The 27,675-nt window shown below is 39.3% G+C and overlaps 1 protein-coding gene across 5 annotated transcripts in view; it reads right to left on the bottom strand.

Moving 5' to 3' along the window:
* Positions 1–12,336: 12,336 nt before the first annotated feature.
* AOPEP (aminopeptidase O (putative)) overlaps positions 12,337–27,675 on the bottom strand; it is a 310,109-nt gene continuing 294,770 nt past the window's right edge. For all 5 annotated transcript variants that reach the window (XM_029911714.1, XM_029911718.1, XM_029911717.1 and 2 more), the window contains 2 exons: positions 16,713–16,799; positions 12,337–13,757 (listed from right to left, as the gene is read on the bottom strand). In XM_029911714.1, coding sequence (XP_029767574.1) covers positions 13,617–13,757; positions 16,713–16,799 — 228 coding nt within the window. In that variant the 3' untranslated portion in view covers positions 12,337–13,616. The remainder of the gene's footprint in view (positions 13,758–16,712; positions 16,800–27,675) is intronic.

Raw genomic sequence — 27,675 nt, 5'->3', positions numbered from 1 at the left:
ACACAGCTTGTTCTTCACTCAACTTCACTTCAGGCCTCAGATAGCAGGATTTTCTCAGATGCCTGAAAAACTTAACTCTCTTGTAAAAATCTCTATGAAATCTGTGACACTGTTTGAGGGAAATAATTTGGGTAGTTATTCCTAAACTGCTTTCCCTCTGTTTCAAGGTTAAATTTAGGGCAGCCCAGTAATGGTAAATCACTCAGGTATGAGCTGTACTTGAGGGAGATTTGCCAGCTCCCCAACAACTGTTTCAAAATACAGTAATGGACATGGGGTTGGGGAAGAAATGACGAAAGGGGCTTTCTCATTGTACCCTTTCTGTAGTGCTATTCTTTTTCACACTTCTCCTGATCAATCAACCATATTTTCTTCCTTTAGACCTAAGGACAAATCTCTGATATTTCAGAGGTGCTGAGCACTAAGCATTAACTCCTGTTGGAGTAATGGGAGTTTTCAGCACCTCTGAAAACTATACCCAGAGCCTTTCATTGATAAACTAATTATTGTGCTGACAGTGTTTCAGGATAATAAGCGGCAGCGGGGGTTGGGTGGAATGCCTGATTAAGCTGGTGATTTTACCAGCTAGGATACTGTGGTTCTGGTATTGGATGCTATTGCCTTCATAATGTCAGCTGCATTCAGGATTGTGGCACTGAACCCCACTGCTCGCTGGAGAGCAATTGCTTTCTTTGTAGAGCTATTACCGGCACTAGTTGGTGTGGTGCACTCTGGGCAAAAGAGCCAACTAGGTTAATAACATTTGTTCTTATAGTTTTCCCAAGAATGGTGGTTTCCTAATATCTTATCCTACCTTCCTTCCTACATTTTATAGAGCTTGATAATTAGACCATAAAAAAGGGCCTCGTAATAATCAAGTTGAGGAGGCAAAGGTAGTGATGAGATGATGGTTTTAGCACAGGTGGAGTTGATAGACTCTTACCTGGGCAATATTATAGAAATGCAGCTAGGTCGATTTACTAAAATAGGAGCTGCAGAACAAGGAGAGAGTTCAGAGTTAAGGATAATGCCAAGGTTGTAGCCAGAGGCAAATGGAAGGTCTGAGTTGAAAAGAAGAGATAAAATAAAGAATTGGGTTTTAGGATTACCTTTGTTGCCTCAGATAACTTTTTAAGAAGTAGTTGAAAGAAATTGAGATTACAATGTAATTGGTGAAATCAGGAAGAGAGAAGGTTAAAAGGGCTGGGTATTAAAAATACCAAAATATACAGAACTGAGTATAGAAAAATGATAGAAAGACGAAGGTGATATAATATAATCAAGCATAAGAAATTGTGTAGAAACTAGAATCAAGAATGAAACCTTTTAGGATGCTTAGAGGAGGGGGCCTTGTGCAGAGGCAGAGCTACTACCAAGGGGATGGAGGAGTTTGATATGTGGAATCAGAAACATCCAAGAAGAGAAAAAAATCATGGCTGCAGAACTAAAGAGATCGTGAATGTTCCACAAGGCAGAAGGTTGCAATGATGTCCAAGAGAATGAGTGTGAGGGAGAAAAAGCCATTTTGAGTATGAACAGTATTTGCTCTTTTAGTTATTTAGTGGTGTTGTGACTGATATTTTTATTCTGAAATCTCAACCAATATAAACCTAATGGCATGTTGAAAATGAAATCCTGCTTTCTGGTTAATTAACTGTTAGGAAAAGAAGTAGCCAAGATTATACAGTAGCAACCACCAGCTCAAATTAACATGCAAAGAGTTAATTTTTAAACATTTTTATATTCTCATAATAATAAATAGGACGCACGTTTTCTGGCAGCTGATGACAGGCTGGGATAACGGCCATTATTTTTCCTAGAAAATATGCAATCAAGTTTTATTCACATTTATTTGACATTCTAATAAATATAGCTAACCTCCAAACTGCTGTGAAAATGTCCTGTATCTTTTTGAGAGACAAAATGGATGAGGTAATATCATTTATTGGACCAACTCCAGTTGGTGAGAGAGACAAGAAGACAAAAGAAGGTCCAATAAACGATTTTACCTCAGCCACCTTGTCTCTAATATCCTGAGACCGATATGGCTCAAACTACATTGTTTTTCTTAGACATCTTAACCTTTTCCTTTGTCAAAAAATGCGTATTACACAAGCAAGATGGCATTATTATTTATTACTATTATTTTTACAACACTCTCAATGTATTGTGTGCTTTACAGAAACAAAAACCTTGTCTGTATTAAAAACTGCTCCGGTTTTAATAAAGGTAAATCGGCTTAGTTAAACCAGTACAAACCTGTGTGGTTTGTGCTGGTTTAAATAAATCCATTTAGAAGCATCTCTTTAGTTAAACTTATGCAACTTTTAATACAGACAAGATCTAATAAAAAGATATGGTCCTTGATCCATAAAATTATCATTTAAGACCCCAGTCTTGTAAGGTCTTATGCATGTGCATTAGATCACTCACTCAAGTAGTCCCATAGACTTCAATAGGGACTAATCACATGAGTAAATTTATGCACATTTAAGTCTTTGCTGGGCTGGGGCCTAAATTTCGACAAGACTCAGCTTAGGCATGTCAACGTTTTGATGATTCAATAATTATTTTTGGTAGTCTGTTTTGTTTTTATTATATTTAACACCAAGTTTAAAACTCTGGGCCTAATTCTCTTCTCTCTTATACCAGCATTGGTGCTGCTGATGGGGGGCAGTAGTTAAAGGTCTCCAGAAACGAACAATCTCTCAATCAGTATATAAAATTTTGCCTATTGGTAGGGAACTCCATCAAATGTCCATCATGAATGCTAGAGATTGCAGGACTATGGTTGATATTTTATAATTATTTCATAAAATAATGCTTAAAAATTAAAAGTATATTAATTGAATGTGATTTTAAATGTCAAGGACCGTATTTATAGAGGAAGGTGTGTGAGTAAAATATGAGTCCACATCTTCCATGTTAGTGTTTGTTTGGGTAGAATGATAGTCCTGTCCTTTAAAATCTCTGAAACGGGGTATTTTGTTCAAGTGGGGGATAGAGTTAAATTAGAGACCATGTATAGCTCTTACATGTTGAGGTGATTTTAAATTTTTTTAAATACAGAACTTCAGCAGACATATTTTCTGTAGTCTAGCATCTCTCACAATTCTGAGACATCTGGGCTGTTCCACGCTGCAGCTCACAGAGGCGGGCCAAAGTTGCAGTGCTACATGCACTGATCAGTCTCCTGCTCCTGCTTGCCACCAGATTCTCTGCCTCCGTGGCAGCAGTCAGTTGGCGGGTTTAGCTGCTATTGTTTCTTTTGTTCCCCTGGCTGTTTTTCTTGCCTGTTTTCAGCAGTGGTGATCAGATCTTTTTCTTAACCCTTTCTCCTCCTCCCTGGGTCAAATTTCATTGGCTTAATGGGTACTCTATCTGGAGCTGCTGGCCACATGCCCGTTATACATAGTTGTGTTCCCACTGAAGTTACTAATATCTTTCTATGAGTTCTGTGCAGCATTGGAATGATTCATCTGGGACCAAGCTGGGGGGAGAGGGGTGGCCAGCACATGCAGCACTGCAGGGACCCCCTCCAGAGAGCTGCAGTATGGAGAGGAGCAGCCCAGATGTCTTGTGGGAGACGCTAGCAGAAAGGAGATTATTGGTAAGAATTTTTCCATTTGATATTTATATATTTATTGTACATCAAAATTTACATGTTTCAGGTACGTGATCGATTTCATGTACATCTATTCCTGTCTTTTAAACCATACATACCAAAAAAAAACCCCACTGAAAGCATGGAAATTCCTTTTTATTTTAGCACTAGCAGCTTTGGTGGATTCACAGCCAGGAAAATACATCTCTCAACACAAAAGGATTAGCTTGCTCCCTTGCACAATAGTATTTGAGCACCTATGGGATGTACCAACACACACTGTTCAAATATCCCCCTGCAATAGCCAGGCACAGTAGCGCTAGTTAAGGATGGTGTTTCAGACCCAAATCCTGAATTTTCTTACATCTCTGAGAACCTTAATGTTACTTGAAGTTTCTACATTAATTTCCTTCGTTGAAAGGAAAAACACAAGGGCTGTCCAATGGACCAATTTATGCATCCGAAAAGTGGTATCCCCTTGGCTCTTTTAGGCAACAGAATGTCAGTCTGTATAGAAGGTGGAAAGAATCAATGATAACCAGTGCCTAATCTTGATTTTGCAATCTATTTAATCATGTGCATGTAGTTAGGAATGTAATCCGATTTATATATACAAACATATTGTCAATGCTCAAATAATCACCTGTTCCTTCTTTCCCACCTTTGAATTTTGGTAAAATAGCTCCTACTCTCAGCCTGGATCTCTCTCTGAGGATAAAAGCCCAATTGTTTATTTAATTCCTAAGAAACTATCAAGGAAAGACAGGTCTGACCAGGAAGGTCAAGCCAAAATTTGGGGATGGCGTGGAGTTGGGGAGGAAATGAACATAGAGCCAGCAATGTGTTTATGTGGTGTTGATGGGTAGTGGTAAGGCCAGAGTGGACAATACTAGACTGTTAGTGCCAACCCACTGACAATGGTTGGGCTACAGGCACTGTCTATTAGTTGGGAGGCTAGTGAAGTGGGAAAATTATTGTTGAGGGAGAAAAAAAGCAGGGGAGAGCTTGCTCAGGCTAGGGTGAGGAAGAGAGGGTCTGGAGATTATTTTAACCTGCTGAAGTCCCTCCATAAAGAGAACTAAGGGTGAGAATATGTCTCCTAAATGTTAATCTATTTTATTAAGATTTCCAATAGATTGGCACCTTGTTACTGCTCAAAGAGATTCCACAATTCTCTTTCCTTTCTATGTACTTATATATGCAGTAACACCTATAAACATAAAGATCCAGATCCACAAAAGCACTTAGGAATCTGGACCTTGGGTTTATGTACGTAAATCCTAGTTTTGGCTCCATTGTGATCCGCAGAATTCCCACCAAATCCCACATACCCCTAAACTCACTTGGCACCTATATTTTCAAAGTAGACTAACCACTAGTTACAGAGTCATTCTCCCTCTGGCCGGATGACTGTTCCACTGTAGATAAACACTTAAATAGTCTTTGGGCAGAGTAAGAGAGAGTGATTTTGTGGACCAGTGGTTAGGGTACACAACTGGGAGGGCACAGACCCCAAGTCCAGTCCCTCTGCTCCAATGACACTTTCATTATTTAGCTACAGTGGAACAGTTTCAGCAGGAGAGAGTGAGGGGGCCCCACATCAGAATATCTCCTAGAGCTCTGTGGCTAGAGTGGGAATTGAACTGGGTCTCCCACATTCCAAGTAAGTGTTCTAACCCCTGGGCTAAAAGTTGTAAGTGGGGCATTACAATGCTGTTCTCCTCTGGCCATTTTAAGTGGAGTAAAGCAGGCACCTAACTCATTTCCTCCAGAAGTGGTTTAGGCACCCAACCTGCCTGACACCAGCTGGGGGAGGTCCCATCTGGATCTCTAAGTAGAGATAAGGTTCTCCCTGCAGCCCAGACTTAGGCGCCTATCTCTGAAAGAGGGGCAGGGCTCTGTTTGGATGTTGGCTTTTATGGAGCATATTATTAGGTGCCTGTCTCTCCCCATTTGTTGTATAGGAGCCTAGGTGCCTAACAGGCTTTGTAAATCACAGTGGTGTTCCTATGATTTTCTAGGTACCTAAAAGTTAGGTGCCAGGCCACTCAGCATTGCAACACCTAAGTCCCTTTGTGGATCCTACCTAACTCTTGAACTTTTCATTATAATTAAGACCCTCCATATTGTGTTCAGTTACCATAATAATTCTCTGGCTCTTGATGATTTGCACATCCTGATTGAGGTGCAGGGTCTAACACTGGATAAGGTACTCCAGAAGGTGTCTCACCATGATCTAGTACGAAGGCAGAATGCCTTGTCTTCTTTGTAATCTTTTTGATGGTGCCTAAAATCTCATCAGTCTTTTTGCTGCAACTGAGCAGTGGGTTTCCGTCTTCAGACCCAGGGCCTTGTGTACTGCCTGTGCTGCACATTGGAACTATTTATTGTATCTCCATGGCTTACTCTTCATTGCCATTTGAATCATGCCACATCCTAACACATGTGCATGCATAACTTTGGCTCATAATTGAAAACACTTAGTGATGTACAATTCATGAATGATTTTTGATACTTGAATATTTCACTGTGTTCTCCTTGCTTCAGCAGTTGCATTGTTGTCTGGGAAGGCCAGCTCAGAGAAAGTGGGAGCTTGTAGTCAACTTCATTCATTCATTTTCTCAGTTTCCTTGGACTTAACTGCTGCTCTGTTGCCTAACCCCCATCTTCGTCTCCACCTGCTCCCTATCTGCGAACTGGACTCTCGCTCTGACTCTGACTCCCTCCCCCACTCCTCTTCTTGATGATATAGAACAGTGAAAAGAACATGTACTGTCATGCAATTAATTCTCCCTTGAGGGGAAAGATGTAGAGCAAGAGGGAGCTGCAGGCACATCCCACAAGGGCAGTGAGATAGAAAATAAAGTGGCAGGAATCTGGCTGCAGCAAAATAAACTCTGCAGCAAAAAATTATTAATTTTGTGGTAGCATTGAAACATGCCAAATCCCACAGCTACACAATTGCAAAGTCCATGGGGCCCCAAGTATTGACTAGGGTTGTTTATTCCTCTCATTGTTTCAGGCTCTTTGCCGATTTGGATGATCAGTGGTTACGCTTGGTTTATGTTTTTGATGTTATATCTGCAACTAAAAGGGCTTAATGCCTTTTTCTTTTCTAATTAATGAAAACTGACTCTCTGGAGCACACAGAGGGGGAGGGATAGCTCAGTGGTTTGAACACTGGCCTCCTAAACCCAGGGTTGTGAGTTCAATTCTTGAGGGGGCCCTTTAGGGATCTGGGGCAAAAATCTGTCTGGGGATTGCTCCTGCTTTGAGCAGGGGGTTGGACTAGATGATCTCCTGTGGTCCCTTCCAACCCTGATATTCTATGATTCTCTAAGAAGGATAAATTCTGGGACAAATTGTATGACTGTAGTATACACATGCCACTGCTAACCTGAATCTAATTTTTTCATTCACTGCATTCTATTTTTCATCTAGCAGCATATGGGTCAGTGTATGGTATTTAGAGCCAAAATGCATTTTACATTTTCTCACATTAAAATCACTAGCCATATCAAGCCTCCGTTAAAAAAAAAAAAGTAAACGTTAATCAGCTGATCCACTCAAGTGTTAATTGTATTTCCAGTTTGAAATCAGCAATAAATGCTATCACACTGTACATGTCACACTCAAGAAAATTAACATACAAGTGGGAAAGCTATGGCTCCTGCACCTCAATCAAGCTACAATGCATGTGACCCAAAGCCATGATCTTTGCTTCCGCTGTAACCTGTTTGCTATCCAACTTATGTAGCACTGTTCCCTACCTATGTTGCCCAGGCTAAGAAGTAAGTGCTTAATTGGTACTTTAACAGAAATCATCATGTGTTTCCATTATTGGTCAAGGTCTGGCATAGGTGGCAGTGGACCTATCCTCACAAGCTAGTCGACTGCAGTCAGGGATGATGAACATCATGTAACATTGTAGGCCCATATTAACACTAGGTGTGAGTTTGCCATTCTAGATTAGACTGAACCACATTTATGAGCATGTTGTTGAACTGTGTTGTAGTCCTGTAAATACTCTGTTACGTCTACAATCAGATCTATCGATGTGGGTGGGGGGGAATATGTTTTATTTGCAAGGCCATGGTTGTGGGCATTTTTTTGTTACGCTGACTTTTACTGATATTGTAGCTTGGCCTCAGTCACTACAGCATTGTTGTGAATATCAGTTTCCTACTAGATGGGCTAAAATGTGACCCTTCCCCCTTGCTCCAAATCCTCTGCTCTGTATCTCAGTTTGCCCATTAAGTGGCTTGCCAGTTCCACCCTAAGGTGAACTGTAAGGGAAAAAAATGTTTTGTCCTTGTCCTGTTGTATAATCTAACTTGTTTCCCCAAAACAATATCTATTTTGGATTGCTTTTGAAACAACAGGTTGTCACTTCCTGCTTGGTTCTGGGTGAGATGTTTAGAGGACATGAAGTGTAATGTCAGAGGAAGCGATAAAATGTGCTGCAGTTCTTTCACCCCCAACTAATTCTTATGTTGCCCCCTCTTTTCCTCAGCTGGTGGCAGGGAAAGCTGCAGTTCATATGACATCACAGTCAGAGCCTCTTAATACCTGGGTAAGACCCTCCAGCAAAGAGAGATAAGTAAAGTTGATATTTCCAATATCAAAAGCAAGTAGGAAAAACCAAGCAAGGGTCAAAACACTTTTAGTTTGCAATTTACTTTTATTATTATTATTGGATGCAAACTTTCTAGGACTGATGATTGATTCATGTTTATCCTCTGAGTGCCTTATTCAGCTCTGAATTATTTCCCCTTACACAATGAAAGCACGAAGAATGAGTATTTGTACTTGTTCTCCCTTACTGGCCTCTGCAGAAAACCTGTGAAATGGGGCATAGCTCTTTTATGAATAGGATCCCTTAGTCACTACCTCTGTGGGGGAAACTATATTAGAAGCCATTGCAGTAACTCAGCATGCTATTAGACAGCTTCCTAATTCTTATTGCATTTAAAAGACAGAATCTGAATTGCTGACTAAATATAACCCAGGTAACTAAAAATGTGCTTCTGAATATTGGTGTGGTACAGAGAATGTAGGGGAAAGAGTAGCTATGCTCCATTGTGTTTGAGCACACTACTGAATCAGTTACCAGCAGAGCACTGTTCATAGGCTTTGTGCAAGAGGGTTTTTTTTAATTCCCCCACTGTGTTGAATTTATTTCCATCAATACTCATTAACTAACTCATTTTTAAGTAGTTTCTATTTCTCCTTTACAGTAAAAGATTATTTCCATTGCTTAGCGCTTAGGCACATTAGTACATTTATAATGCTAAAATAGTTAAACCACACACAATTTATTTTTATAAATATAAAATTTATAAAAATAAATTGTGGGACAATATTTTACAAGGTAAATATTTGCCCAACTCCTCCTTCACCCCCCCCCATTTTTAAGGGTCCAGTACCATGAAAAGATCGATTTTGGGTGCATCCACTCCAGTAGTCTTTGCATAGAGAGGAGTTACATTTGATGCCTCTACAATACAAATGAAGCGTCACATAGGGAGAAAAAAGTTTTTAGTAATGGAAAGTATATATAGTCATAAAGAAAACCAATCCTGCTTCTAGTGACAATTGTTTTCAGTCCAGTCAACTCCATGACTAAAATAACTAAATTTCTTCTAGTCTTTTAGATTAGGATCTTTATACCAAATACATTCAGAACAACCCTCACCCTTGATCTAAACCTCCCTTGGGATGGTAGAGTAGACCAGCAAAGAAGTCTCTCCAAGAAATCCACTTAATTGCCATGGCATGGCAGAGACTTTCATGCAGTTTGCTGTGCTTGGTGTGAAACCTAGTCTAATGTCAGCGATGCCCCTTTGCTAAAGTGTTTCTTCAAATCAACAGGTCTCTTCTCAACACCTTTTTGTATGTGGACATAAGTTGTTTTGGTATTTGCAATACAGAATTGTCATAACACCATACAATGAATCTTAACAACAATAAGGGTCAGCAAGTGGCTTGTGCTAGGTAACGAGCTGGAACCACAATAATATCCTTTTTTTAGGGATGGGGAGCAGTTGGTGCTTTTTTCTTATATGCTTGGTAGCAAAAAGCCCTTGAAAAGATAAATACTAAGAGGTAAATGTTTGTCAGCTGATTATTTTAGCAGGCACATAATCCTTCCTTTGATGTCTACCAGGTTCAATGAAATCCTAGTACTACCAGGATTTAGTACTAGATATATTAAGATTTTTTTCTGTGATCTCTCCTGCAAGGGAAGCAGTAGTAAAATTTATAACAGTGTCACCTTAAAGGAATGCTTGTAAAAGCTCTCTGTATATTCTTAACTGTCCCATTTTTTTCAAAGGGTGGGGGGGAGGTTCCCTCTTTAGGTTACAAACAGTAAGTTTTGAAATATAATTAAGGGCCAGATGCTTAGCTGGTGTAAATCTACATAGCTCAATGGAGCTGAGTTACACCATGTGATCATCTGGCCTGGTATTTATAGTAATACAGTTATGAATGGGAATTACTTAATAGTCATGTGACTGTCATGTGTTCTGTCACAGGTCTCCCAATGTAATTTAGAAGTGTTAACTAGTCTTCCCACAATGCAGGAGCAAAGTTACTCCTATTATTACCATAAGGCAGAGTCACACTGTAGATGCCTACAGTTTCACTCTACTTTGGTGCTATGGCCATTAGAATATCAGTCCGAGGGGACAAGACAATTTGTTGGGAAGAGCTGAAGTGAAAACAAGCTCCCCCAATTTAAAATGTTAGCAAGGCTTGTGAAAATAGTGATACAAGCAGACTGTGTAACTAACTACATACCTTGTGTGTGTCCTACTAAAAGAAAAAAGAAAAAACCCAGGAGTTCTCTACACACTAGTGAGGAAGCTTTTCTTCCTTAGAACACCTCGTGTGTTCAAAAGCACAGTATCACAATCGGTACTAGATTTGATTTCAGACAGAAAAAGTTACACTTTTCATAGGCACATCTTTTTGCTTTAGGGCTCGACTCCTGTTCCTGCTGAACTGAGCCAGTATGTAAAATCAGAACTGATATCAGCTCAGTAGGCACCGGAGGACGGGTCCATCAACAATCTGGAACAGCAGCAGCCGTAAAAAATCATTTCCTGCAAACAATACATATTGCTAAGCAATAAGCATAGAGAAATCACTGGCTAAAACTTTATAAAGCATAGCTTTACAGACTTAAGTTGGTTTAGAACAAACAACATATTTGTCTCCAACTTTTAGAAAAGCATCGAGATTACATTACAATATGTATAAATTTTTCAGACTTATTAACTGCTTCTTTGCTTGTAGCCAAACCTGATAGTTTACAGTGCATTTCTTACATTCTTGACAGGAAAATCTGTTCTTTTCCAAGTCTCTACCATCTCTTATGCTCTGCAAGCTAGATTTCACACACACTATAAAACTATACCCCAACCCACTGTGTACCTCAGCCAGCAAACTACTTGGCCCCTGGGTAGGTTGACTTTTAAGAAGTTTCCCATCTCACCACCTCTTCAGGTGCAGAACTTAGCCACTGTGAACAAAGAGGAAATCAATCACTGTTCACCAATCAGCTAAGCTCTGCACCTTGTTAGAGAGGTCTTCGTCCCAAAGATCAGATGAAGGTCTTCAATGGTGCATTTTCTCCTTTTGTTTGAGTTTTTTTTGTAGAGGATTCCAATGCATATGGGAGATACGATTTTCATAATAGGAGGCACAGTCACGGTTATGTGGTAATCCCTGGCAATGTGATTTTAATCTTAAATCACAAATCAGCATGCCAGGAACCCAAACAGCCACAACATTAAGGGACACTTGTGTAGTCTCTCTCCCATCACACCATCAGGTTTAAAACAACAACGATTGTAAATCTGGTATCTTAAACACTTTCTGTGACAATATCTTTAAGATCTCATCTCCTTCAGGTAGCTGATTAAATAATTTTATTTAGATCACCCGTCAGAACCAAGCTGGTTATAGGACACATGAAGTAACTAGCATAGGAAAGTTACACAAAGGCAATCACCAACGGAGTTGTAAAAACTCCCCTAGGTATTTAAGAGACTCTTGGTAGAGAACACCATATATTGCAGCAGACCAAACCATTCTAACTGCATATTTCTGGCCCTTGGTGCCGTTAAAAACATTTGAAACCATTACAAATAGGCTCAGCTGTTAATAGTGTTTTTTTGTTTGGGGTTCAGTAGGTGTTTCTCAGCCTTGATGATCTGAACATGACTATGCATGCAAACATTTTGTAGTTGGTCTGCTACCTGTTTTAGACACCCCCCCCCCCACCATCACCACCCAATAACTGGTATGCTGGCACTAAGCCTATTCCAAACCCACCACAGTTTTCTTGGCAGGCATAGGCATATAGTCACTGTCTATGTACCAGAAGAACAGTGCTATTCATAAATAGCTTGTTTTTATAGCATGTTGAAGGGGACCTCAGCAAGAAAAAGGTTGAGAACCCCTTGATTAGGACATATACAGTGAAAATACTGGGGAACTCAGTGCTCCCCATAGGTATAGTTTTACTTCTATTTAGGGGGGCAAGGGCTGGGGGGGTTCAAGCCAGCTCCGCATAGCAGGGTCCAGGGAGGGAGCACCAAGACCACCCTGCCTGTCTGGGCTGTGGGGGAATGCAACCAAAAAAATAACTTGGGGGGGGGGGGGGGGCGGATGACTCAATTCAAAGTTTGAAAACCGCTCAGGGTGCAGGCAAGGGGGAGCTAGGGGCTGTGTAGGGGCAGCGGGGGGCACAGCCCTGCGCCGCTCCCAGCTTTGGGACAGGGGCTGCCACCTTCAGCCCCCCACCACTCCTGGCTGGGGTGGAGGGGTCGCCAGCTTCAGCGCTAGGGGACGGGGCACCGGGTTTGAGCCATGGGGTGCTGCAGCTCCCCTGAAAGGGCTCACAGACCCCTGATTGAAAACCACTCTCCTAGTCCATATAAATAAAATAAATGCCACAAACGCAAATGGAGCCTAATTTTAAGCATTGCCTACCTGTACAGGTTTGAAGGGAAGACGAATCAAGGGGTCCTGTTCAGTACCAAATACTGAGCAATGTTTTTGCTAAGTCGTTGTCTGAATTGTGTTACCACAAATCAACTGTAAAGTTATGTGAACAACCGAGGAAAACAGGCTGTCAGATGGCTTATATCATTACACAAAAATCTGCGGTATGCTGTACTGGAAAGGATCTTCATACCAAACCTAATTGACTATGGGTTAAACATGCATGTACAAACACCATAAAGTAATCTCAGGATATTCAAATAGGACGAAAGAAGGGAATATGTCACTATCTATATAGTATTTGGTGTAAAAAGCCAGTTTATATAATGTCTTTCATCGATGTGATTATACTTTACTTGCAATTTTGCTTTTTTTCACCCATGTTTAGTGAGATGACTTCTACTTTTGTCCCTTAGCCACTAATTTCAAGTAGAACCAGAAGCAAATCAAAAAAGCTATAAAATGTTTATCTTTATGTTACAGTCATTAGCATATCTTTATAAACAGGTACTTCCTAGCATAACCAACACTAATCTTACCTATCTCACACAAAATACTCAAAAGCATGTAAGCCACACTAATTTGAATCCAGAACCACGCTGGACAACTAGTTTGTAAGTGTATGAGTTCAATGCCTCATGTGGACACAGATTTTGTTAAACAACTCCAGTAATTGCCATCCCCTAGCAAGTTCATTTCACATTTTCTATTTGCAGGTGTGAGTGCAGCCATGTTTAAGAAGTGTTGTAAATGTAGATGTGTCTTAGTACAAAAACCTCTCTTCTCCGTGCTCCTCAACTAGATCCCTTGTGCATCAATGATCCGTTGCTCCAGCAATGGTGTGGGGGAAAAAAACATGCAAGAAATTTAATGAGTGATTCTTCGAGCTGAATATCAGCAAATTCTACATTGAGCCAGAGTTTATTTACTGCGCTGTGCATATTCTCTCACTAAAGAGCAGGTTGAGAATTAAATACTTTAATCAAGAAAAATCACCTCTTCAGAATAACATCTCTGCCACCACTTTGGCTGAGGACACATCCATTTGTTTTTGTGTTGCAGCAAAGCATTTATAGGCAAGTTCCTGCTGTTTTGCATCTTCATTCACCATTAATTCTCCATACAGGTAAACACCCATAGCCTGCAAGAGGAAGAAAACACCCCTTCATTCCGTAACCAATTACAGCTAGCTGGCTTGTTTTTAAAGACAAGCTTGTTTCACATAGCTCCCAACACAACGCATATTAGTACCCAATCTCATTTCATGTACAAAGCTATTTTTCCTTTAACAGGTACATATTTTTTTCTCCAAAATACAGTTCTCTGTCTGTCAGTCTCTCTTGGAGACTATTCAATCGGAGGAGGATTGTCGGTGTTTTATTAAGTATGTTACCAAAAGAACATTTACACTGGAGATTGATAATCAAGCTAGAGTCAGCATCTTATGTGGGGAAAATGCTTTTCTGCTGTTTCTTCCCCTGCTTTTCAGGTTGAAGTCCACATTCTCTCTCTCTCTCAGCCACCAACTGAGCTGTTTCCAAATGTCTCATGAGGGGGCAATTTGCCTTTCCTCTAACATGACAGAAATTTGAATAGTCTTTAGTTGATTTTCTTTCCCAGATGGGACCTTTCCACATGCAGGGATGGTCACTGGTATGTATCAATTGAAACAATCCATTCTGAGATGCCTACTTAATTTTGTTAACTGAAATCAATTGAAAATGATGGGTTTCTGTTTCAGGCTGGTCCCTTCAAGTGGATACACATACAGCAGTTACAACTCTGGACTGGTAGGAAAAGGCAAAGCTCTCCCTAATGCTGATTTTGAGAGTCTCAATCAGGAAGGAAAATTATGGGATGAAATCTTGGCCTTACTGAAGTCAATGGAACCAAGATTTCACCCTTGGTTACCATATCCTTTTCTGAAGATGCAAATCACTTGAGCTAGATTGACGCTGGTCCTGATCACAATGTGTCTACTGCCATAAACATGGGCTGCAAATACAAGTGTGGGTTTGCAAACTCAGTCCCCTTATGTTGACCGGAGTTTTTACAAATGTCGAGTTAACTCTTGCAGTCATGCCCAAGTGAACAATCCTGATCAGTAAGTGGTGGGTGTATGTTTTTATGCAATGTAACATACCATCTAGTGCCAGAAAGAATAAAGTTACCACTAAAAAATATACATTTTAATTTAATATTTCTTGAAACATTTATTTTCAACCAGCTCTAGAAATTATCATCAGAATTGGTCATTTGGCAAAATTAAAAAAGTGTTGTTTGCTGTGGAACTGAAGACTCTAGAGCTTCTCTGGGTTCAGCTCCTTAGCAGGCAGAGTTCCGTTCCTTGTCGCAGAGAATTGCTAAATATTTGGGTTTTGTTCCAAATCAGAATGAAACCGAATTTTGAAATATCAAAATCCTCCACAAAATGAAATATCTCTTTTTTGCACAGCTGTAATAATTTCACCCAAATCTCAAACATTAAAATGCAGTAAACACTGGTTTTCTGTTATCCCAAATTGGATTAGTCACATTTGCATTTTTTGCAGACTTTTAAAATAACGACGTTCTTTCGTGATAAGTAAGGCCAAGAAAGTGCTTTGATTTCACATGTAATCATTCCAGAACTTAGTTGTGCCACAAACTGTACACCCTGCTGGAGTAAATTACAAGAAGGATCTCAAAGATAACAGCTTAAAAACTCTGCAGTTATGATTTCAAAAATTCTTTCCTTACAAAGCAGAAAAACATTGATCCTTATCTGGCATAATCACCATTCTAAATATATTGCTGTTCAACTTGGCTTTTAATAGAGAGCTCAAGGATACAGTTGCTTTTCGTTTGCCTACCAGGGGCTGATGTGACAGCTTCCATGTATCTGAAATTGCACCCCTTTATATAAGACTTAAAATGTGCACAATACACAAACATATATTTTAAAAAAAAAATCTATGTAAACGGGTTTATCAGAACAAATTGTTCAGGAGACTAATAAGAGCTGCGCTGCTGTAGCAAGACAGAAAGTTGCAATCTATTGTCATGAAAAATACAGCATGTTCTCTGATCAGCCATTAAAAAAAATCTCATATGTTGCAAATAAAGTGTGAATTGTTATAATTTAGTATACTGAATGTAGCAGCACCAATAATGTCACTGTGTGTGTTGGGAGGATGCATGTACATATTTAAGTTAAAAATTGTGAGTAAAATAAATGTGAGTGATCTTGTCAGAACAGTGTGATTTAGGCCCTACTGCATATATGTAATATATACAAGAGGTAGGATTCTTTGACCTCATCAACAACTGAGCAAGAGTTTTACAACTATGGTTAAGCGTGTAGTTGAGGCTTACCCTAGTTATAAAACTATGTCCTAGCCTAAATCTCTACCTAAGCTATCATCTGGACTTTTAACTTGATTATAACAAGGTTTTGCTCCATCCACATTCATTGGTCAACCACTGTTAACTTGGTTTGGCTGAAACAGAGTTTAAATTGCTTAACCACCATTGTTAAACCAGCATCTTTTGCCTAGAAAGACAGGACCTTGGAAACTACTTTTGAATATTATAAAAGCCTGATAGTGTAGGTCTCAGATGCAGATATCTGACAATTCACAGCTAGAGAGTACTGTATATACTCGTTCATTAGCCCATTCATTTATAAGCTGACCCCCCCAAGATGGTTAGGTAAAAATAGCAAAAACTGTATGACCCTTTCATAAGCCGACCCTATATTTCAGGGCCTGAACGTTTTGTTTACCTGGAGCGTTCACAGTCACGGAGCCCCTCAGCTCCCAGTGGCCACGGTTTGCCGTTCCCAGCCAGTGGGAGCTGAGGGGCTCCATGCCTGTGAATGCTCCAGGTAAACAAAACGACAATGTATTAGATATTCAATTCAATGATTCCATAAGAGTTTAAAATCATCAAATTTTGGTGTACACCCGTTTATAAGCCGACCCACTCTCTTTGATGCGTCACTTTTTTACCAAAAATATTCATCGTATGAACGAGTATATACGGTAAGTTAAAATCAGTTTATACTCTGACACAACACAGGGTGATTATTTTGAAAATGTTGATAAATTAAACTGACCTGATCTTCCTTGAGGAATTTCTCAATGTCAGCATATCTTGCTGTATATTTGTGTTTAACAACAAGCTCACACCATCGATGTCGAACCTTTGGAAAAGGAAAATAAATATTAAACATGCATACTGTGTTGGTGTAGATATGCACTTGATACAATGTCACTCAACTTTTTAAAAGTTTAAAAAAAATTTTTAAGTGTTTTAGAGGAATGGCAGTTTGTGAAACATTTTCAAGTACTTCAGTAGGACTTGCTAATCTTGCTTAAAAATCTATGTGCCCCTAAATATGGACACAAATGAAGTTCCTATTTTTAAAGGCAGATGCTGTTTAGAGCCTTGAGTCATGTGCCTCTATAAACCATTAGATCATTAATACTCATCTGATACACTAAAAATAAAATGTGCATCTATAGTAGGATTTTTGGACCCCAACATATCTGGATAAACAAGCATCTGTAACTGTTAAACCAATCCCAATCACAACTTAAATGTGTTGAATCAGTGAGTCTGTTATTTTCAAAATAACTATTATTCTACAAAACTACTTTTAAAAAGTTACACTTAGCATTAGAATAAATAAATACTTTTTTCTTGTCTAGTTTTACAAAAGAGGAAGTTATTGCTTCAAAGCTCTGGAAGCAGATGTAAGATACAATTGCATTATTTCCTTTAGGCAAGTGTCTAACCTAGGGGACATGAGGCTAAAACACATTTTTGTACAAATTGTATCTGTGGGACAAGTGCTGCATCTATCCTGGGAGGAAAAGGATAAAAGGTAAATGAGAAAACATTAAATAAATAATTTACATTTCAACAAACCAAAGTTTTGCCAATACAGCTTGCCAGAATGTGTCTAACATCTATTCATGCTCAAGTTGCTGATTTGCTGTACCCAATGCACTTCAGTGAAAGCAGTTATTGGCTTATGCAAACTGTTAGAGAATAATATTGCTACTAAAATGGGCAATATGGCCAGTACATCTTTCGAATGCAGCTTCTTTACAAAGCTTTGGCATGCTTTATATTTCCTTGCATTTTGATGTTTTTTTGATTTGTTTTTAACCATTCACTTCTGTGGCTTTAAGTGTCATTTTACACTGCATCACGGCTTCTTCAATTATACTCAATGAGCAGTCAAACATTTTATATTCTATTATTGGCACAGCATTCGCTCAAAAAGAAAGCAGTTAAGTGCATTAAAAAACTACTTGTATTACAGCTTGCTTTTACTGCCTTTCAAGGGAGAGGCACTTTATAACAATCCATTTTTGCAGTAATAATAAAATATAAGTAGTTTCAATATTTTTGGCAGGTTGAGTCTAAATTATATAATTATCTACTAATCTTGCACAAATCACTTCTTAAAGATAGATTTACCGATTAAAAAACCAGGGAAAACGAAAGCTGGAAACAGGTCTTTTTTGTGAACAATTTGGAGGTAGAAGAGGATGCTTTAGTCAATTTCAAGTTGATGCAAGCTATTCCTTAAAGCCCTACAATCCCCCCAACTCTTTGTTCACCTTTTACCATTACTACAACAAGGGATACAATTTTGAACTTCTAAGGATTCGGCAGTCAGCCATCATCAGCTTTACATCACAGGGAGGAATTTCAGAGGCTTATACAACTGAATTGACAGTCTCATTAAAATCATTAACAAGTGATGAATGGTCACAGGCTTTAGAAAAATTCTCCTTGGGTCCTTGATTTCTTCAGTGTGGCCTCTTCCATAAAATTGCTGGAATGCAACTTCTGATTACAACAAGGGACTTCGGAAACTCAGGGTTGGGGGGTAGGTGTTTGGGCTCATTTATTAAACAAGTAATAACAAATATATAAAACAAACAATAAAAAGACTCATTGTGTGCTGGGGATGTAGTCTGTTTCTTAAAAGTTACTGCTGACAAGCTAAAAGTATTAGATTCCTAGATGCAGAACAAACTCTCTGGCTATAGAAATTATGGCAAATTTCCAAAACTGAGGTGCAGAGAATCACCAATCGGGGTAGAAGTAGCATGTCTGTTATCCTCAGATTGCATGTTCGCCTCCTATTTTCACAAAGCCGAAAAAGGCACTTTCAATGCAACAAACTGTAGGAGAACCAGTCATTATTAGCGCTTTTTGAAATACAATATTTCAATCATTCCCAACTGCTTTCTAATCCATCATATGTAGTGTATGTAGCCAGTAAACAGTGGCTGAAGATGGTTTAGCTGCTAGAGGAGTTAAGGCTTGCTTTGAGCATGTAGTGATCAAGTCTTTTTGTAACATGGCACCAAATGTAGTTTGTTCTAAACCACAATTGCAGCTAAACCAGTTCAGATACACATGCTATCAACACACCAACAGGTAATTTTTCTAGTATAGATCATGCGCTAATCCCTCTCACATTACGATTTTTACGCACATATGAAGGAGAGAAAAAAACTCCTTCAGTTCCTTGCTTTTCATCCAACACTTAAAGCAGGCTGCTTTCCTATGTAATTAATGTGTCATGTTTCTAGGCACTTTAATGAACATATATAAAAGGAAATATTGAAAACTAAGTAGTTTGTGGTGGGACAGAAGTAACCATACTCTATCCTGTGTAGGCTCTTCTGTATCCATCCCTCCCTGGTGCAAAGGAAGAGGGAAAGGGGAAGCAAAGACTCATGGGTGAAAATAAGAATTCACTACTCTTTTTCTCATATTGAGAGCCATGTCAGACTCTCCCTTCTTGCTCTACACATTTCTCTGTGCTCTTCTGCATAACTCAGAGAGATGCACCGTATGTTTTTTTGGCTAGTTATACCATATTCAGCACAAACTGAACCTGAAAAGTAATTTATAGCAACTCTTCCTGTTGCTGCTGGCAGAGTTGATTGTGCTTTACTTTGTCTGACTCTTATGTACTCCAGCTCTGAAATAACACCTGTAACCACGCACAAACACTGGGTCTGGGGTTGGCAGCTGCAGGACATACATGCCAAACTCTGGAATGCAATTTATTTTTTCAGCCTCAGAAACTAAGTTTATGGTTGTCCTTTTGACTGTCTCAACTTCTGCCTGATGCTCAGGAGGAGGGAGGAAAAGTGATTTGGGGGAATGTAGAACTGACTGCAGGTCTTGTAGGAGGTCAGGTTCCTGATGGATCATCTTGAGCTACTAAAAATGTTCTCCCCTTCCAATTGGTATTATGGATTATGCTGAAGTGTCTACCAATTTTCCATTCAATAGCTGAAAATTTCCTGTACATATATATGAACTTTGCAACACATCCCACAATTTTGTCAGCACAATTTGGGTTCATGGACTGTTGCAGATATGTCATTTGAAAACATGCCATTTCAATTTAGTAATCAAAGGAAGTTATCGGAGTGGAGGGTTATTTTGTTTTGTTTTACTATCCTTAAGACCAAAGTCTTAAATGGATGCAGCTGTGAGGTTGCATTGAGCCCCAAATTTAAAGCTTTGTTTAAAAAAAAAAAGAGAGAGAGAGAGAGAGCTTAAAAAAACAAAGATCGATAAAAAAGTTCATTTTTAACAAAAATTCTAAGTGCTGTTCACAACCCAAACACTGTAGCATTTTGCTAGTACAAATGAACTTGAAAGTAAAACTGACTAGAAACCAAAGTGACACTGATTAGTTTATTTTCAAACCCAAAAAAGTAAAATTCAAAACAAAAAGTAAAAAAGTAGCTAATTAACATAAAAATAAATTCTTAAATCAGTTATTACTAATATAAAGAAAATTTGTTTTTACAAATATGAGCCAACATTTTTTTTAAATGGATGCTTAAAGTTGGGATACTAAATCCATATTTAAGTGCCCTGATTTTCAAGAATGGTGAATGCCCAGCAGCTTCCCAATGACTTTATGTTTGAAGACAACATTTTTAGACCATCTCAAACAGTCCTTGAAGTGAAGCAATCACTTTTAGTATTTGAAACCCACCTACCCTCCAAATGATTACAAAAATCAAACAATGGCCAGACAGGCATAGTTAAAATACACATACAGCTTATACAATATATTGTAATGATCAAGGTCACTGAAAGCCTCCATCATACACATGCAAACAAGGAAACATACATGCAGAAAATATTTTACCTCTGAGGCTTGCAAATAAGATTTAGAAAGCAAGTAATTTAGACCATGCATTTTAGTAAAAACAAAAAAAATCTAAAAAGTTTGTACTAAGCCTTTGGTCTGCAGAATGGAGACTAGCTTCGGGGGAAATGAGTAAATATTACTAATAGCTGGATCCAATTAAAAAAGCTCCAGGAGACAACAAATCTAAATCTCAGAACAAAAACATGTTTTGAGACCCTAGAAAATAGAGGGTTTTTTAAACCTGAGTATACTTTTAGTAAGTATTATTGTCCAACTAAAGTTCCAAACAGAACATAACTTGGACCAAAAAGACTTCTAAGATATTTACCAACCATGTGTTCAACTACACTATTGAAACTAAACGCATGTAATATGAAAAGTTAATCAAAACTATAAATACTACAGTAACTAACCACAGATAAATCCATGGAAATATAATGGACAACAGGAGCTAGAGATTCTTTGCAGACTTCAGTCTTCTTGCAGAAGGAGAAATACAAAGAAACTTTTGCAACTAATCAAACAATGGATTATTTTTAATTAATGAGGAGGAAGCTGAATATCTCTGGAGCCCTGGAATGCTGGCCTGTTGATTAGATCATCACCGATTTCTTCCATCTGAAATTATTTATTTCCTTTCAGCATAATTCTCTCTTCCTAGCTTCTCATAAATTGGATTCAGCTATACTATCTTCAGGGATAATTAGTGAACGCTGCTGAGTGCCGCAGACTAACATTTTGGATTTAAAAGTAGTTTTTACAATTGGTTAGGGCAGAAAACATAGGGTTTAGAAAACTGCCCACACTTTGCCCCATTATTGTAACAAAATATTTTTAATGATTTAATGATTTTTCTATATCCCTGTACCCACTTAAATTTTAAAATAGCTGAGATGGCTGCTATTTTAAATTGAAATTAAGTAGTTGCACCCACTAGGTTTCATGCTGTAAGGTTTGGGTTTTTCAAATGAACATTAGTATTTGGTACTCAGACTCAGGGTTTTTAGCATGCAAATCCCATTTCAGTAGAAATGTACTCCTTAGTAAGATTTTCAGTGATGCTGAATCAGCTCTGAAGGAGGTGGTGTTGATAATAATGTACGGATCATGTGTGCACTACAATTGCATTGACAGCGTATCAGCTCAGCAATGTGCTAAAATATTCTTACTAGACAAAATCCTATTAAATGCAAACAGAATGTATTCACCATTCTTTTGTCAGTGATTCTGCAGTTGGAGAATACTACATGCGCCAGAGTTTGTCATTAAGAAGTACAAGCAGGGAAACTACCTAGCAGTTTCGTGTATTTTGCCTTCCTTATGGTGTCAAAGCTTTCATTGCAAGTAAGTGACTAAGTTAAAACATGTAATTCTGTAATCCCCATATGTCCTTTCAGTCTGCCTATTCTCTCTGCGTTTCATTAAATTCTGACATACAACAGGACATGACTGCAATGCTTTTGTTCATCTTCCATTATACGCAGATAAAGTGATGATAGGCTAGTGATATATAGCAAACTCAGAGAAGAACGGGGCAAAAAACCAGTACAAACACCGATTAGTGCAGCAGCTTCAACAACTGTGGGAAGAGAGAGTCCCCCTACTATGCGTGAAGGCTTTTCCCATTTATGGTGCCATAATCTCCCTCATATGGAGCAAGGCTTCTATATCACAATGCCTGTGATATAACAGAATGTTTAACACAGCATGCAAACTGAAAAATGTTTTTAAAAAATGAACTTTAGTTAAAAACAAATACTCTTCTTGTACTTGAACCAAATGCTTTCCTCCCTCTCTCATTTTCAGTCTTGCGCATTCAGGATGTTTGTGTGTAAGTGGCAACAGGCTGGAGATGGCTGAAAAGATGTAATCAGCTCCACCTTCTACAGCTGTTTTGGAAATATTTGTTTAATTTTGTTTTGCTGTGGTGCCATTGGCTTTTGGAGTCACTTCTACATAGTGGTTACCTTCGTGCACCACTACAGACCAAAGACTTCCTCTGCTCCCACACATCCCACTGCAGAGTAGGGGCAAGAACCATGCCCCACTTAGCTAATGGAGAATGACAAAAATAATCTCCATCTCCCCCTCTGATTTTACTACTATGGCTGAAACTGCCCAGGGCTCAATTTCTCAGCCATAGTAAGTCTGACCATGAACCTATTAACTCATCAACTCTAACTCATCAGCTATGACATGATGTCTCCAACATCTGAATCAAGTATATATAGATGCGGTAGTGGGACAGATTATATCTGAAGCAGGTACCCACTATCTAATTCTCTAGCATATGAAGTAATGCCCATAACCCTTAAACTGCCAAAAAAAAATTTAAAGTGTTATTGTAACCATGGTGGTCCCAGGATATTAGAGAGACAAGGTGGGTGAGGTAATATATTTTATTAGACCAACACCTGTTGGCAAAAGAGACAAGCTTTCAAGCTACACAGAGATCTTCTGCTCTAGGAAAGATACTCAGAGCGTTACAGCTAAATACAAAGTGGAATCGGCAACTGACACCACCTACTATAAAGAAATCAAAGAGGATCCCACACTGCAGTTCACTCAAGAATTTAAGGATATCATCAAATCCTTGCCCAAACAAATCGAAATACAAGCTCATGCCTCAAGAAGCCACCCCAGGAATCTTCTACACATTTCCCAAGATACATAAACAAGGAAAGCCAGGCAGGCCCATTATATCAGGCCACAACTATCTTACTGAAAGAATATCAGAACTCATAGAAACCATCCTCGAACCACTCCCCACACAAAGGGCCATCTTCCTCTGGGACACAACCGACCTCCTCCAGAAACTCTGCAACATTAACAACCTCCCTCAGAACACCATCCTTGTCTCCCTATACAACATCATCCCTCACAGTGATGAATAGCTGCCTGTCTCAAATACCTACAAGACAATGGACAGCATTCAGATATCCCCCGCAAACACATTGCTAAACTCATCCATTTCATCCTCACCCATAACAATTTTACATTCAACAACAAACACTTTCTCCAAATTATGGGACCAGCCATGGGTAGTAGGATGGCTCCCTAATACACCAACTTCTTTGTGGGCCACCTTGAGGAAGAATTTCTGAAATCAAAGATATACCTGAGATACAGCGATAATATTTTCATCCGCTCGACAGATGACCTAAACTCCCTCATAAATTTCCACTACAACTTCGACGACCATCACCCATCCACCAAACACTCCCTAGGACAGTCCTGCACCAGCATCAACTTCCTGGACACCACAATGAGCTTCAACAATGGAACCCTACAGACAACTATATACAAGAAACCCTTGGATCACCACACTTATATTCACAGATCCAGTAACAAGAAGTATGTTATCTACAGCTAGGCCCTTAAGGAGCATATTCTGCGGTATCTAACACACTCAAAACCGCCTTCACCAAAAAAGGACACTACCAGAGAAGTAGATCACATCATGGAATGGGTGACCCAAATACCCCGAGAGAATATGCTACAATACAGGGGGAAAAAACCTTCAACTGCATACCCCTAGTTGTCACCTACCGCCCCACACTAGAACTTACAGAGTATAATTAAAGAATTACAACCCATACTAGATGGGCACCACATCCTGAAAGAAATCTTTCCCCTCTTCTGGCTTCAAACAACTCACCAACCTCATCATCAGAAGCAAGCTCCTTATACATCAGGACCCACCAACTCAAAGCAGCATCTGATTTTACCAATACAACAGGTTGAAGACCTGTTGACATATTTCCACTGCTACAATGATCAATACTCCCACAACACACTTTTGAAGCTCTATGGGTCCTACACATGCCTATCATGTGTGGTGTACATTATTTAGTGCACTAGATGCCCTAATAACAACTATGTTGGCAAACCCAGACACTCACTATGCTCTCAAATGAACTCACACAGAAAAATGATAAGACAAAAACACCATATCACCTGTGGGCGAACACTTTTCATAAAATTATCACTCCATATCTGACCTCTCAGTCCTCATCCTCAAAGTAAACCTGCACAACACCTTCATAAGATGAGCCTGAGAGCTTAAATTCATAATTTTGCTAGACACTAAAAATAATGGTCTTAATAAAGAGACTGGATTTATGGCTTCTTACAATCATCTGTAAGCCACTGGCCCCCCTTTTTTGTCCTATGACTGCAGGGGTGTTAACAGGCCACTTCACCTTGAATGGTTCCTTAGAATGTGTGTTAACTATTTTATGCTAAACATTCTGTTCCACCTTGTATTTAGCTGTGACACAACTACCTTTCCCTGACCTGAAGAACATGTGTAGTTTGAAAGCCTGTCTCTTTCACCAACAGAAGTTGGCCCAATGAAGATATTATCTTACCCACCATGTTCTCTCTAATTATTATTCAAGTTTTTAAAAACTGCAAATAGAAGAAGTTTTATGTTCCATTAATAAAGAGAAAAACAACTTCAAGTACCAACTGGCCAGCACATCATCCCTTTGGTTACACCAATGTATAGGTTTGATGACTAGGTAGTATCAGTATCTAAAAATACCTTCTTTCACCTCCACTTTGCTAGGAAACTTTGTCCCTTCCTCCCAGACAAGCAACTTGGTCCATGCATGTGTCACCTCTGGCTTCATTACTATAATTCACTGAATTGGAAGTGAAACATGAAGAGGATGCACAAGCTGTAGCCAATAAAGAATGTGGCGCCTATTTCATGTCCCTCCACTGGCTCCTAGTTGAAGACTTCAGTCCTAATTTTCAAAACGGAATGCATCAAGCCCCAACTACATTAAAAATCAAATTCTGATCTATGAACCAACACGACAACTGTGCTCCTCTGGTACAATGTAGATCACAAAGTCCAGGACAAAGCATGAGAGAGATGGGGACCAAGCCTTCTCAATCATGGGGATCTGGCTATGAAACAATCTTTAGAAGAGATCAGGTGAATCCAGAGTCTGACCACCCTTAGGAAATGCTACAAAACCTTCCTCTTCCAAAAGGATTTCCACTGTAAGAAGGACACTGTCAACACGGTCACCCCCTTCCATCTCATAAACCTACCAAACAAAATAAAATAAAATAAAATAATAAAAATCAAATACTCTACTCCACTTCAAAAAAGGAAAGCCAGAGACTCCATAAAATCCAACAGGGTCTTCACTATTGCTATTGATTTTATATGGAACATGCTCAGATACAGTGGTGACGAGTTGCAGTATAAAACCATAAAATAGACCGATTAGACTAGACAGACCAACTGACCTTAAAGGATCAAACAGGAAAGTGTTTCAGATGAATGAACTGCCGATCATGGGAGGAAAAGTTTTGTTTCTCACAGTAGTATGATAATAATGCATTATACAGGGATTTTCTCCTCAGAAAGGTAAGTACCATATATTCCATCAAAGATAAACATGTTTCAATTCCACTTAAAAAAATATATACACACAACCCACTCTCCTGACTGTAACCGTTCAGATACTCTGCAGGCTGCTTGGTCATGCCCATCAACAAGGGATCCATATGCCTTAGTCATTGCTTTTTCAGAACCTCTTTTGGGAGCAGGAGTGGACTTTACCAGTTTTGGCATCCTGAAGGTTTGCTAGTCTCTAAAATCCAGAAGAAACTGGATCTGAATTGAACCAAGTTGTACTGACATTACCACAGCTGGATAGTGTTTGCCAACAATGGTGCCTTTTTAATATGCACTTTCCCACTAGGAATTGGACAACCTCAACTGAGCTGAGTGGCCAGAGTGAATGGCCTATGGAGGCTGAACTAAGCTAGGGATGGTTCCTCTGACTAAAGGCGGAGGCATATCAGTAGGACTGTACAGAGAAGCTTGTTCTCTCACTGTCCAGGTTTGTGTCTGGTTGACAGAGGACTTCAGTGTCCAAGCATGTCAATGTGACACCTCTCATATACACACACCTTAAGGAAATCAACCTTAAGGGAAATATGACTTTATGCTGTAAACTCAGTAAAAGCATACACCCTGTACTGAAGTGAGAACAACAGGGTTTTATTCACAAAAAGAACAGGAGTACTTGTGGCACCTTAGAGACTAACAAATTTATTTGAGCATAAGCTTTCGTGGGCTCCAGCCCACTTCATCGGATGCATAAAATGGAACACACAGAAAGAAGATATTTATACATACAGAGAACATGAAAAGGTGGGAGTAGCCATACCAACTGTAAGAGGCCAATCAATTGAGATGAGCTATCATCAGCAGGAGAGAGAAAAAAACCTTTGAAGTGATAATCGAGATGACCCACAGAAGGTGTGAGGATATATTAACATGGGGAAATAGATTCAGTGTAATGACCTAACCATTCCCAGTCTCTGTTCAAACCTAAGTTAATTGTATCTAATTTGCATATTAATTCAAGTTCAGCAGTCTCTCTTTGGAGTCTGTTTTTGAAGTTTTTTTGTTGCAAAATTAACACCTTCAAGTCTGTCACTGAGTGGTTAGAGAGGTAGAAGTGTTCTCCCACTGGTTTTTGAATGTTATGATTCCTGACATCAGATTTGTGTCCATTTATTCTTTTGCGTAGAGACTGTCCGGTTTGGCCAATGTATATGGCAGAGGGTCATTGCTGGCACATGATGGCATATATCACGTTGGTAGATGTGCAGGTGAACGAGCCCCTGATGGCATGGCTGATGAGATTAGGTCCTATGATGGTGTCACTTGAATAGATATGTGGACAGAGTTGGCATCGAGCTTTGTTGCAAGGATAGGTTCCTGGGTTAGTGTTTATGTTGTATGGTGTGCGGTTGGTGGTGAGTACTTGCTTCAGGTTGGGGGGGGGGGCTGTCCGTAAGCGAGGACTGGTCTGTCTCCCAAGATCTGTGAGAGTGAGGGATC

This window comes from Terrapene carolina, unplaced genomic scaffold (assembly GCF_002925995.2).
Source record: "Terrapene carolina triunguis isolate 2854851 unplaced genomic scaffold, T_m_triunguis-2.0 Scaffold113, whole genome shotgun sequence".
NCBI lineage: Eukaryota > Metazoa > Chordata > Testudines > Emydidae > Terrapene > Terrapene triunguis.
The sequence above is the reverse complement of the archived record's forward strand: the minus strand, read 5'-3'. Positions and strand labels throughout refer to the sequence as shown.